The sequence below is a fragment of the Euprymna scolopes genome, chromosome 33, assembly GCF_053919585.1.
Source record: "Euprymna scolopes isolate OS-2025 chromosome 33, ASM5391958v1, whole genome shotgun sequence".
Classification (NCBI taxonomy): Eukaryota; Metazoa; Mollusca; class Cephalopoda; order Sepiida; family Sepiolidae; genus Euprymna; species Euprymna scolopes.
The window spans coordinates 69,649,342-69,661,994 of record NC_136514.1 but is presented as its reverse complement, the minus strand read 5'-3'; the positions used below and the strand labels follow the sequence as shown (position 1 = coordinate 69,661,994).

Sequence of the window (12,653 nt, the reverse complement as noted above, 5' to 3'; positions counted from 1 at the left end):
ATGAAACGGTCCAATGACCAAATTAGGAGTACAACAAATACAACTACACATAGATTCTGCAGTGGAACCATTGAGGAATGAAAGCAAACCTCAACGAACTACAGCTGCTAATAACAAAATTGAACCGAGTCATCTGTTTACAAGAAACTTTTCTCAAAGATGACCAAAATATAAACATTAAAAAATATCAAGAATATAACTACATCAAAAATTCTGAACGTCTATCCTAGTCCGGAATGATGTACCTCATAGCCACAGAGAACTTAAAACAAACCAACAGGCGTCAGCTGTAAAAAATTACCCTAAATAAACATTTGTTCCGTATACATTCTTCCCAGTGAAAAAATAAAAGAAAATGAAGTAGAAAATATAATTAAACAACTCCCCACACCATTTATAATACTTGGAGACTTTAACTGCAACAGCTCAATCTGCGCTGCAACAAAACAAATCAAAAAGGCAAAAACATGGAAAGATCTTTGCCTACATAAAGACTAATCCCCACACTCATGAAAAATGCAAAAAAAAGCAATACAATTGCGCAAAGCTGCCCTACGCAAATTCAATATCCACCAAACATCAGAAAACTTGAATTCCTTCAAAATATGCAGAGCCAAAGCAAGACAAATCGTCAAACAATCAAAACATTTCTCATGGAAAGAATTTATATCCAATATATTTATATTTTTTAAAACAAAAACTATGGAACATGATTAGAAAGATCTCTTGAAAAAAAACCCAAAAAAACATCCCCCTCAAGCATCTATCCAACAACAATGGAAAAATAACCGACTCCAAGGAAATAGCAAACACATGCGCCCAAAACTTCACTGCAACAAACCACAACCAAAGATTCCAGAGCATCAAAAGAAAAAATGAAAAAGTAAACCTTAATTTTCATTCCAAGAACACAGAAACGTACAATTTACCTTTTACTCTGACTGAATTGTCGAACACCTTCAGCCAATCTCACAATACTGCAGTAGAGCCTTACAATATACATTATGAATTCCTTAAAAAACTGCCAGATCCTTAAAAAAAAACTTCTAAACATTTTCAACAACATCTGGTCCAGTGGGAACATACCTAGCTCCTGGAAGTTAATATCATCAAAGAACTGGGAAAAACTTGTCTAATCCTTCCAACTACAGACCTATTTCCTTAACTAGTTGTAAGACTTTAGAGTGAATGGTCAACAACAGATTAACATTGATACTTGAATCTAACAATTTATTAAAGAATTTTCAGTCAAGCTACAGAAAAGGACGTAGCACCATAGATCATCTTTTCCACTTTGAAACGCTTATCAGAAATGCCTTCATTAGAAAAGAACATCTAAGTGCAGTTTTCTTTGATCTCGAAAGCATTCAACACCACATGGAAATATGGTATAATGCGAGATCTATATAACGATTTTCTAATATGTTGCAGATTAAAACACATCTATACCATAGAATACCAACTGCAACAATCTCTCAAAATCTTTTAGTGGGCCAACGAAAATGGCTTCAGATTCTCTGTAAAACCAAATGTATACACTTTTGCCAGCAACGAAAACTACATCTGGATCCCTCTCTTAAACTGAATAACACAAAAATACCAGTAGTTGAAGTACATAAATTCTTAGTAACTGTCTTTGACAAAAAACTAATCTACAAACTTCACATAAATTATCCGAGAGTTAAATGCAATAAATCAATTCAACCAATAGGAGTGATTGGAAATACTAACTGGAGAGCAGACTGGCAATAAAACTCTACAGATCAGTAATCTGATCAAAAATAGACTACAGCTGTTTCATCTATGGAACAGCCAGGAAATCCTATTTAAAAAAAAGAATTAGAAACCATCCATAATGAAGGACTATCTGACATTATGAGCTTAGTACACAAGCTGCAGTAAACAGTTTATATGCGGAAGCTTATGAATGTTCACTCCACCTAAGGCAAGAAAAACCTGCACAACAATATTATATCAAACTTTTCTTAAATCCTACTAACCCAACTTACAATTGTGTCTTCCATCCTGAATACCAAACTCTCTTCAACAGGAAAAAAAACCCAACTTTCAAACTAAAAATGGAACCTTCACTAGAAAACTGTCAAATAGACAAAAACTACATAAATCAAAATTCCTTAAACATCCTCCTTGGTCACTATAACAACCTAGAATCATTCTAAACCTATCAAAATATTCCAAATCTGACACACCCAAACAACATCAGAGCAACATCATAATTAGACTGATGACTCTAAAGACAAAAATAAAGTCGGAACTGGAGTCATTTGTAATAACATCATATCCCCAAAATGCCTATCAGACAACACATCTGAAGCCACAGCCGTAGATTTAGACCTTATCCTGAACTCAACTATAACAAATACATCATACTTTCAGACTCACTATCGGTGTTAACATCACTAAAAAACAAAAATCTAAATACTCTGATCATCAATCTCCTAAAAAGCATCAACTTCATTACCTAAAACAAAGACATTACCTTCTGTTGGATACCCAGCCATGTCAGACTAACAGGAAACAAAGAGATACAGTAGTAAAACAATCACTCAAAAATGAACTCCCGCAACACAAAAGTACCCTACACTGAGCACTATGGAACTCGTGCAAAAACAACAAACTTTACCAAATCAAACCCACCCTCAAAGAATGGGCAGAATTTAAAGTAAAGAAAAGTAATAACAGCAACACTCCAAATAGGACATACTGCTGCCACCCATTCCTATCTACTAAAAGGTGAAGAAGCACCAAGCTGTATGTCATGTCAAGAATCCTACACAATGAAATATTCTAACCAACTGCATAAATTTCAATCAAATACAAATAAAATACTATCAAGAAAACAATCTGAAATCAAGTTTTTACAAAATTGATCCCCAAAACTAGAGTTTCTAAAAGAAACGAAATTGAACAACAAAATATAGTTAAAATAAAAAAAATAAACACATCTAAAAACAAATATATAACTAGTGCCCATCAAAAAACATTACTTTTATTCAAGAAAAAAAAAAACTAACATAAGGCGAACGAACGATGTTAAATGAAAAAATCGAAAAAAGAAAACAAAAACGAACGTCAAAAAAAAAAAACAAGAAAAATGGCTTAAATAAGCCTGTTTCGATATTAAAATTTTTAAAATCGGTGGGTACCCGGGTGTTTTTGGGTGTGTGTGATCGGTCGGGGGTGTTAATGAAAACCTAAGAATAAGCGAAGTAAAAAAAAAACAAAAAAAAAAAAAACAGAAAAACGAATGTTACGTGAAAAATGGCTTAAATAACATTGGTTCAATATTTAAATTTAAAAAATCGAAGAAAAAAAAAAGAGACATCTCACACCACGATTCGAACCCAAAACGTTTAGATAATGAGCCAACACCCTAACCAACTGAGCTAACATGGCGTACATAAAATTCAGTCAGTTCAACTATTTAAACTAAATCAGGTCATAACGTCATCAGAGGACCGTTTTTGTTGACCCCCCCCCCCCTGTCGAAAATTGTTGATTTTGGGGTGAAAAAATGAACGTTTTTGGCCAATTTTTTTATATTTTTCAAGCAAAGGATGGAGCTTCAATATGATACCAAGTTTATGAATTTTCGTCGTCTGTCGAATGTTTTTAGCGGACACACAAACACACATACAAACACACACACATTTTCGCTTTTATATTTATATATAGATGATGGGGGTCAGCATCAATTTTAGTATGGAAGAGTCTTACATTTCCAAAATAAACATGAATGAAAAAGTTTTAACTCTGAAACAAATGTAAGTAAACATTGTTTTTTTAAAGAATATTCAAAATTTGCATATTTTATCTTAAATAGGGATGGGACAGTAGAAAAGTCTATAAACTGAATAATGAGAATGTCTTCAAACCTGTTCCAAAAGAAAAGAACCGTCACTATTACTATGTGAGAATCTTGGTTGTCAAGTGATTTAGACGATGCTGGTTTAAAGCAATCCCTATAATAATTTAAGCCAGCATTGTCTTAATACTCATTCACAAATTGCATCTGATTTTTCTCTTAGTAAATGTAGGTTTCATCTTATGAGAATAATAGGAACATCTGCCATTATCCTGGATTGAATGCTGAAACTTATGCCTCCACCCATGCCACTATATTACCTTTTGTTTTGATATTTTTTATCTAATCAACTATTCGCATGAAGAAAAGAGGTGCATGATGTTTTTGGCATGGATTGAGACTGTAAATACAGTGTCATTTACTGAAATATGGTTTTGAAAAAGTTATAGTTTTTCACTTTACACTTCATTCCTAGCATTTCCTGCTCCAAGCTCCATATTACCATTTCTATTTTTAATTATAATTTTCAACTTACCAAGTCTTATTTGACTCTGTTAGTGGGGAATAAAAATATACTGACTGCTCCCTTACAGAGAGTAAAAGTCTCTCAATGAGACAACCTGTTATCCATGGCTGTGATGCATAGGACAGGATCCTGGTGGTTGAAGGACTTAGAGGTCAATTAATTACCTCCACTTCTCAACATGCCACTTTGACCATTATACAGGCTAGATAGGTAGTCTGACAGGCCCAATCAGATTAATTGGCTGGTCAGATCAAGCCCTTACATCTACTCTTAATCATATCCTAAAAAAAAAAAAAAAAAAAATCCCAACAGGTCCACATGAAGAAAAAATATATCTAAGGAAATTGTCAACAATTTTTAAAGATGTTAGAAAGCACTGGCTGAGAGCTAATCAATGGCATGAGATTCATAGGTCTGGACATGGTTGCAGGCTAACCACCTATGCACTAACATTAGGAGGTGATGTACACTCTGGAGGTGACGGGTTCTCCAGGTCTCTGGAGCCATCGAGTATGTTGATAGGGAAGTCCTTGATCTGTCAGGGTAAATGGGTTTCTCCCTTGATGGATTCCCTTTGCAGATTCCATCCTGGTTGGGAAGGTGGAGATAATCTATTAATGAATTACGTTTGAGCTTGATATGTCTAACCTAAAAAGACTGCATGCTCAAAACTCAAAGCGACTACATTCTGATACAGGAACAGATAGTGAGTAGGGACATGTCAGATCCATTTCACCAATTTATAATGATCTAATCCCTAGGAAAGTTATCTTTTCTTGTACAAAAAATCTTTTCAAACAAATTAGCAAAAAGTGTTCAAAAATGTGAAGAACAACTTTTAATTGTTTAAAATCCTAAACAAGCAAAAATTTTATTACATTAAAAAAATTCCACAAATTTAATACAAAATTGTATCCTCATCCAACTTTAAACTGCTGAAAAGGAATCATAACTATCATTATGTACAACAGAGGAAAAACGCAAAGAACTGAAATATCTAGGTGCAGCAAAAAATTTGTACAGTTAAAAAAAAAAATTAAGAAATATTCTACACAAACAACTACATCCTAACATTCAACTCCCCTCTACTACCAAGCGCAATTGATATCGGATATGAAAAAACAAAGAAAGAGCACTCTATACCAAACGTTATAGATGTCAAAGGTTTGATTATCATCAAGACCAATGCCAAAGTGAACAAATATGTAAAAACTAAGTAAAAAAAAAAAAAAAAAAAAAAATCACCAAGAAGAAATCTTATATAATAGCAAATGTTTGAATTGTCATGAAAACCATCACCCACACTCCAAAAAATCTTATGTACAAAGAAAGGAGAAAAAAAACAACTAAATACCAAAAAAGAATATAACCTTTCAAGAAGCCTGAAAATAGGTGATAAACTATGAGATACATATGCATTGATTTCTCAAAAAAACAAAAATATTTACCAACAATCTCCAAGACTACCTTCTGCAAACACTAAACCTGATGAAGCAATTGAAAAATATACTTGATGAATTAAAATCTCATGTTTTAGATCAAATTTAAATACTCAAAATGGAAATGATCAGCCTTAACACTAATGAATTTAAAGCAAATGAAAACCAAAAATCTACCAAAAAAAATCATCTACAAACCAAATTGCATGAAAAATGGCAAGATTCTACAAAAACATGAGACAAAATGGAAATAAAATAAGTGGTCATCAAATCTAAGATTGCTAGATATTATTACTCCCAGATAGTTATGACGTTTCGAAAATGGCACAAATGTGTCTCGAAACCAAAACCCATGGACAAGGATAGGAGTGATATCTAGAGGACAATAGCACAACTGTTTTTGCGGGATCGAACAGCATAACTCAGTCCCCCACCCATTTAGACGCAAAACAAAGCAGCAACTGCAGTTATAACGATGTTATATAAGGATCTAGGTGTGACATAAAAATTTGTCATTGATATAAAAACTTGGAAACGCAGTCAAATTGTCCCAGTTAAAATGAGATATTGCACTGACCCTTAATGTCAGCAAGCTGTTGAAGAGCAAAAATAACATTGGTGTAATAACACTTGCCTGTTGCACTCCAGCTTAGACAGGAAGCTCGTCTGACAAACAATGAGGAATGGCTCCAAATGTATTGGTAAGATCTAAAAATGCCAAAATTGTGAACTTGGATTCACGTTCTGAGGCTAAGTGCTGATAAAGACAGCAGAGTTCGATTTTTAGTCAATCGAACTGAGACTGATAAATGAGCTTATTTTCTATGAGCTGTAAAGTATGGCAGTCATTCACAATGTGCTCCATGACCAGGCTAAGACGAGGTCGGAGAAATTGGACGATAGCTTTGATCTATCACCTTTGCACACAGTGGAGGTCTTCCATAAAAGAGGCATTTGACCAGATACAAACGACAGATGAAACAAATACTGGAAAGTTTCAGCACTGAACCTGAAATAAGCAAAACCTGGATGGAACCTTTATAAAGCTAATGGGGAAAACCTACAAAAAGTTAAACTCAGACACAAATACTACTTCAAAAGATCATACCTCCTAGTTCACCAGAAATTGCCAAAGACTGTATACTAAGACTCGCACCTTCAACAAAAATAAACAAACCTTGGTATAGTAAAGAATGTAAAGAAACAATTTGTGCTTGTCACTCAGTATTGAAAAGCTTCAAAAAGGAACCTACAGCAAAAAACTTAAAATATAAAACAACCTGGAGCCCTAACAAGAACTATAAAAGATTAAAGAAACACTTGAAAAACTTTGTTTCTAAATTAAGCACCAATACCTAAACCAAAACTATAGAAGATGATTCACAAAATAACTGGAAAAAACGATTACCCATTAAAACATCTCATACAAAATAACTATGGGAACCACTAAAGAAGAAATCTTGCAGGAAACTTTGCAAAAATTTTTTCCTACCAGAACCAATTTCTAACCGTTGAAAACAGAGGGAGAAAGGGGGTAAAAAGTAAAATAAACTTTAAATCCAAAAACGAAAAAAAATTACAATAAACCATTCTCTATTCATGAGCTACAAGAAGCTCTTAAAAGATCTCACAACTGTCGGGCTAGATGATATATATATATATATGGTTGAGAATGTTACACAATAAACAAAAGCAAAATCATTTTCTCTGTGTTTTGCACAAAATCTGATCTTACCATATTATTGGAACTACTTTTATCAAAATTCAACTTTGCTTTATGAATTCTTAAACCAACTCTCCAAACTTTCCTCAAGATATCTACAACAATATCTGAAAAAATCCCAATACCATGTAAAACAGCTACCATTATTTCCATACAAAAAAAAACATAAACCAGAATAACATTCACCAAGACAACACATCAGATCAAACCAACTTCAGACTAATAGCTGTAACAAGTTGCATATGTAAAACATTTGAAAGAATGATCGATGAAAAATTTGTATGGTACCTGGAAATTAACAACCTTGTCACCAGGTTCTAATTCGGCTTTAAAAACAAAAGAAGCACTCTAGACCACTTAGTACAACTAAAAACATTTGTATGAGAAACCTTTCTCTGTCTACGGAAGATAGCTTCAAAATCTCCAAAACAAAGCCAAAATTTATCCATTTTTGCCAACATCAAAATTTACCCCAAGGTCCTATTTTGAAATTAGTTATCTCTGAAATTCCCAGAGCCAACCAACATAAATTATTAGGTATAATATTTGAAAATAAACAAGGAGCATGGAATAAAATGCCCGTGCTATCGAGGAGCATGGAATAAAATGCCCGTGCTATCGAGGAGCATGGAATAAAATGCCCGTGCTATCGAGGAGCATGGAATAAAATGCCCGTGCTATCGAGGAGCATGGAATAAAATAACTATACTATTTTGAGTGTAAACTTTATTTTTAGTGGATACCTAGCCATACTGGCTTCATGGAAATGGAAAGGCCAACCCAGCAGCTAAAGAAGCAATTAAAATGAAGATTCTATACAGATTTATAACAAACCATTAACAAATATATTTCCACTAAATGGCAGGAATCCTGGAACAACTGCCCTAATAACAAATTACACCACATATCTCCTACCATCAATGATAATTGGGATATAGGAAGCAGAGAAAGAAAGAAGTAATCCTAGCCAGGCTACGTATGTCATACCTTTATTACACATTCTCACCTATTACAAATAAGACTTATGTATATCATGTCACAAAAAAACACATACTAATTGAATGTAAAGACTTAAAATCATTAAGATTCCAGTTCCTCCAAATAAACAACCTAGAAAAACTTTTCAGCACTGTACAAAGATATCAAATTTCCTAAAAACAGTTAGACTGTAGTGGAAATACAATAATAAGCAGCCCTATTCTACAAAACAGTTTCGCCAACCAGAAGTGTATCTACAATATTCTCATCTGGTGTTTCTCAGAATAATAAATATACGACTAGTAATTTAAAACCAAACTGCATTTTATATAGTGATTAAAAATAAAAAACAAAACCATTTGGCCTTAAAATAGCTCTGCAATGGTTGAGAATGTTACACAATAAACAAAAGCAAAATCATTTTCTGTGTTTTGCACAAAATCTGATCCTACCATATTATTGGAACTACTTTTATCAAAATTCAACTTTGCTTTATGTCATATCTCTAAAATAGATACGATTAGTGTGAGGGTTTACCTCCCAAATGCTAAGAAGTTTAGGAAGACAAGTATCAAGTACAACTTTCAGACAGACCTTCAAACTAGATTCTTTGAGTTAACAAGAATCAATCTGTAAATACTAGGAGTTTAATACTTAATTAAATAGAGCTACATATGTGTTTTTGACAATTTTAATAATTTTTCAAATTATGTTCTGAATGAAGAGCATATGCAAAGGTATTCTAGCTGTTAACAGCTGTTTCAAGATAGTATTTATTTATTTTGAATCATACGATGAGCAATAAACTTTTTTTTTTTTTAAACAGATTATCTTCAAAACACAGTTTTCATCTGTGTCTAGCAAAAACACTAATCGTAGAAAAAAGGTACCGATTTCACTAAAACCATCACAAAAATAATTTGTAGTTTTTTTTTTTCCCTCACAAATGTTTTGTGTTCAATTCCAAAAATTGTTCTGAAGATAATCCATAATATTGTGTAAAAAAAAAAAAATTTGTCATATAATTCAAAATAAACACTCTTGAAATAGCTGTATTCTACAATACCTTTGTATATACTCTTTACTTGGAACATTGCAAAGAGATTGCTAAATAAAGTTTTATCATGTGAGTCCATCATAGTGAAGTTGCTGAGAAAATTTTCCTAGCTATATCTGTTTATCTATTACAATGTGACTTACATGTAGATACAAAGATGAGTTTTATGAGGTTACTGCAGTAACTAAGGTTAAGAAGTACTTGCTGTAGCTGGAGATTTGAATGGTTATGGTCGAAAGACTCCTGGTGTGCATGGAAACAATGAATATGGTGATAGGAATACAGGAAAAAGAAGTTTAGAGCTTGGTCTTGCAACACTTTGGAGAAAGAAAATGTCATCTTATGTGTTAATCTAATATAGAACATGACTCAACTAGATTATCGACTGGACAGAAAGCTGTGAGTAAACACTTAAGCGTTCTTATACAAATGTTGAAGGCTACGGATGAAACAGGCATTGGAATAATCAGACTTGACAGATCATAAACATGTATGCCATGAAAAGAAATTGGAATCTTAAGAAGGTATCAATCATAAGTCATTATAGGAGCAACCGGGCTAATAAAAAAGAATTTCAAAAACTATCTGGTGAATATACCAGGTGAACCAAGTGCAAAAGAAATACAAACAATAGCACTTAAAGGGACAGTTAGAATCTTAAAAACATCTCTTCGTTAGAGTAACTAAACTAATGGGAGAATGTTTGGCATCTGGTAGAATGCTCCATCCCCAGGAAGAACAAAGTGATAAGAAAATTAAAACAAGACTGGTAATTTGATACAATTATGAATTGTTACAAAGATAAGGAGAAAATACTAGATAAAGGCAGTGATAGACTTAAAGTTGATGTATCGGATCCTGAAAGTGATTGTGAAAATAATTTAGCCGCAAATAAGAAGTTAGGTAAGCATAGATGAAATAATGTTTATTTTTATGCCTCGACAAATACCACTGGTGTTGTATTTATCTTGAGACAAATACAAGAGAAGTATATTGGTAAGAAGTTATATTTTGCTTTTGTAGGTTTGGAGAAAGCTTTTGATAATGTCAAGAGAGTTCTGGTAGGTAGACTTTGAAGAAACTAGAGGGTAAACAAGTGGTTGGTGAAGGTTGTTCAAGCAATATACAGAAATACTCAGTATAAACGGCACATTTAATAGCAACGTTAATCTTGAAGTAGGAAAACATTGGTGTTCATTTGTGTCTTAGCATTATCCAGAGATTTCTGTTAGGTTGTCCAGGAGAAATGTTGTATACTGATAATGTCTGTGAAATAATGGATCTTCTAAAGCTGAAGATTTGGAGCTATGTTATTCTAAGGTTACGATCAGGATTCGGTTCTGGGGTTCGGGAAGGAGTGAGTCACTTGCTCAACAACAGCATGTTTCTGCCCTCTTTTCCAATCGAATACACCTGGCCTCTCGCCACCAATGTCACACCGCACAATCTGAACGTCAGCAACACAAAATACTTTTCAAGAGAAGATGTTTATGACTCTTTACTTTTTGTGTCCCTTGCAGAGAATTTTTCCCAACTTTTATATCCTACTATCAAAAAAGAAAAAGCTTCTCCCATCATGCCCTGCCCTCCCAAGATGCTCTTTGGGTATAGAAATGAGCTAGCCATTCTTTCTTTTTTTCCCAAAAAGTGATGCAGATACGCCCGGTACGTTGTATATTACTTTTTTTTTTTTTTCTCTAACCATAACCTAGCCTTTAACGGTACCTTTTCTTTTTTTTTTCCCTTTTGCATATATCCCACACTTATGGAAAGTAACAATCTGAGAGGGAATGTTACTAAGACCCAAGTGATGATAGTGTTAGAAAGCTCCCCAAAATGCGAAGGTTTCACTCAAGTTTGTGAAAAGGATATCTGGTGCAATTCAATTTTTTGTGGTACCTGTAAGTATTGGATACACAAGAAGTGCAGTGGAATTACTGGTAGGTTAAGTGAGTGTAACTAAATCTGTATGCAAGAAGCATAAGACAATGGGAATAGATGAGAATTCAGACGTGGGGAAGGTATATCTGGACTATAAAGCTATTAAATTTGCCACAAAAATGAGTTATCTTGCTGATACAATTGTGATTGCAAGATTTAGGACTGAATGAATAAATTCAGGAAAAGTCTGCCGTTATTAACCAGCAAGACATTACCATTATCAACTGGTGGAATAATCTATCAGGCATGTGTATAGTGTGATGTACGGAAATGTAGCCTGGCCAATGAGAGTTGAGGACATGTTGCAGGACAAGAATATTTACATCGGTTGTGGAATGATATGATGGGTGTGTAATGAGTCTTGAAGACAAGCTTAGTTTTGATGAGCTCAAATCAGATGATGTGCATTGTTACGTGAAAATAATAGACAAGTTCTGCAGTTAATAGATGTAGAAGAGTTTAGATAGGTTCAGCTCACTGGCTAAGGACAACATGGAATGAAATGAGGAATAAAGACCTAGTCAGATATAACTTCAGAAATAATTTCTTCAAACTGTTCAGTGCATGGCATCATGTAAAATTGACATTAAATTCAATATAATGATGAACTCTTATTTAATTGTAAAGCTGCTATGCATGGAATTAGGTTCTTTGAGTTTACATGTGATATTCACTAAATTTTCAATTCTATTTCATACAATTTTGTTCATTTCTTTATGGAACAAATGTCATATTACTAATTACATGATTTCTATCTGATTTAAGTTTTTTTTTTTTTTTTTTTTTTCTTAGATACAAATTTAAGACAAGAAGGTGGATTACAAGATATTGCTATTGAAGGACTTCATCTTCTGCTTACACACCTTGTCCGCGGAAAAGATCATTTGGGCATAGGTGCCGATCAAAAAGAAGCTTTCTTGAAAACTCTACGTAAAGGTAAATACAAACTTCCTCTCCTTAATGATCCGCTCATTCTGCTCTTGTTAAGTTAATTCGATTTCTAAATAGCTTGCAAAGATCGTGTCTCAGAATTGAGGGTCTGTATGAAGTCTTCCTTGTTGATGACAGCTATTCGTTAATATGCAAGATTGCAAGTTTTTACCCCAAACACTCATATCAGCAATTCTCAGAACATAAAAAAGAATGACACCAAAATAACGGCA

The 12,653-nt window shown here is 33.5% G+C and overlaps 1 protein-coding gene across 4 annotated transcripts in view; it reads left to right on the top strand.

Annotated features, from left to right (window-relative positions):
* LOC145258285 (CCR4-NOT transcription complex subunit 1-like) overlaps positions 1 to 12,653 on the top strand; it is a 267,943-nt gene that overhangs the window by 58,745 nt on the left and 196,545 nt on the right. For all 4 annotated transcript variants that reach the window (XM_080116291.1, XM_080116293.1, XM_080116294.1 and 1 more), the window contains one exon: positions 12,283 to 12,426. In XM_080116291.1, the coding sequence (XP_079972417.1) occupies positions 12,283 to 12,426 (144 nt within the window). The remainder of the gene's footprint in view (positions 1 to 12,282; positions 12,427 to 12,653) is intronic.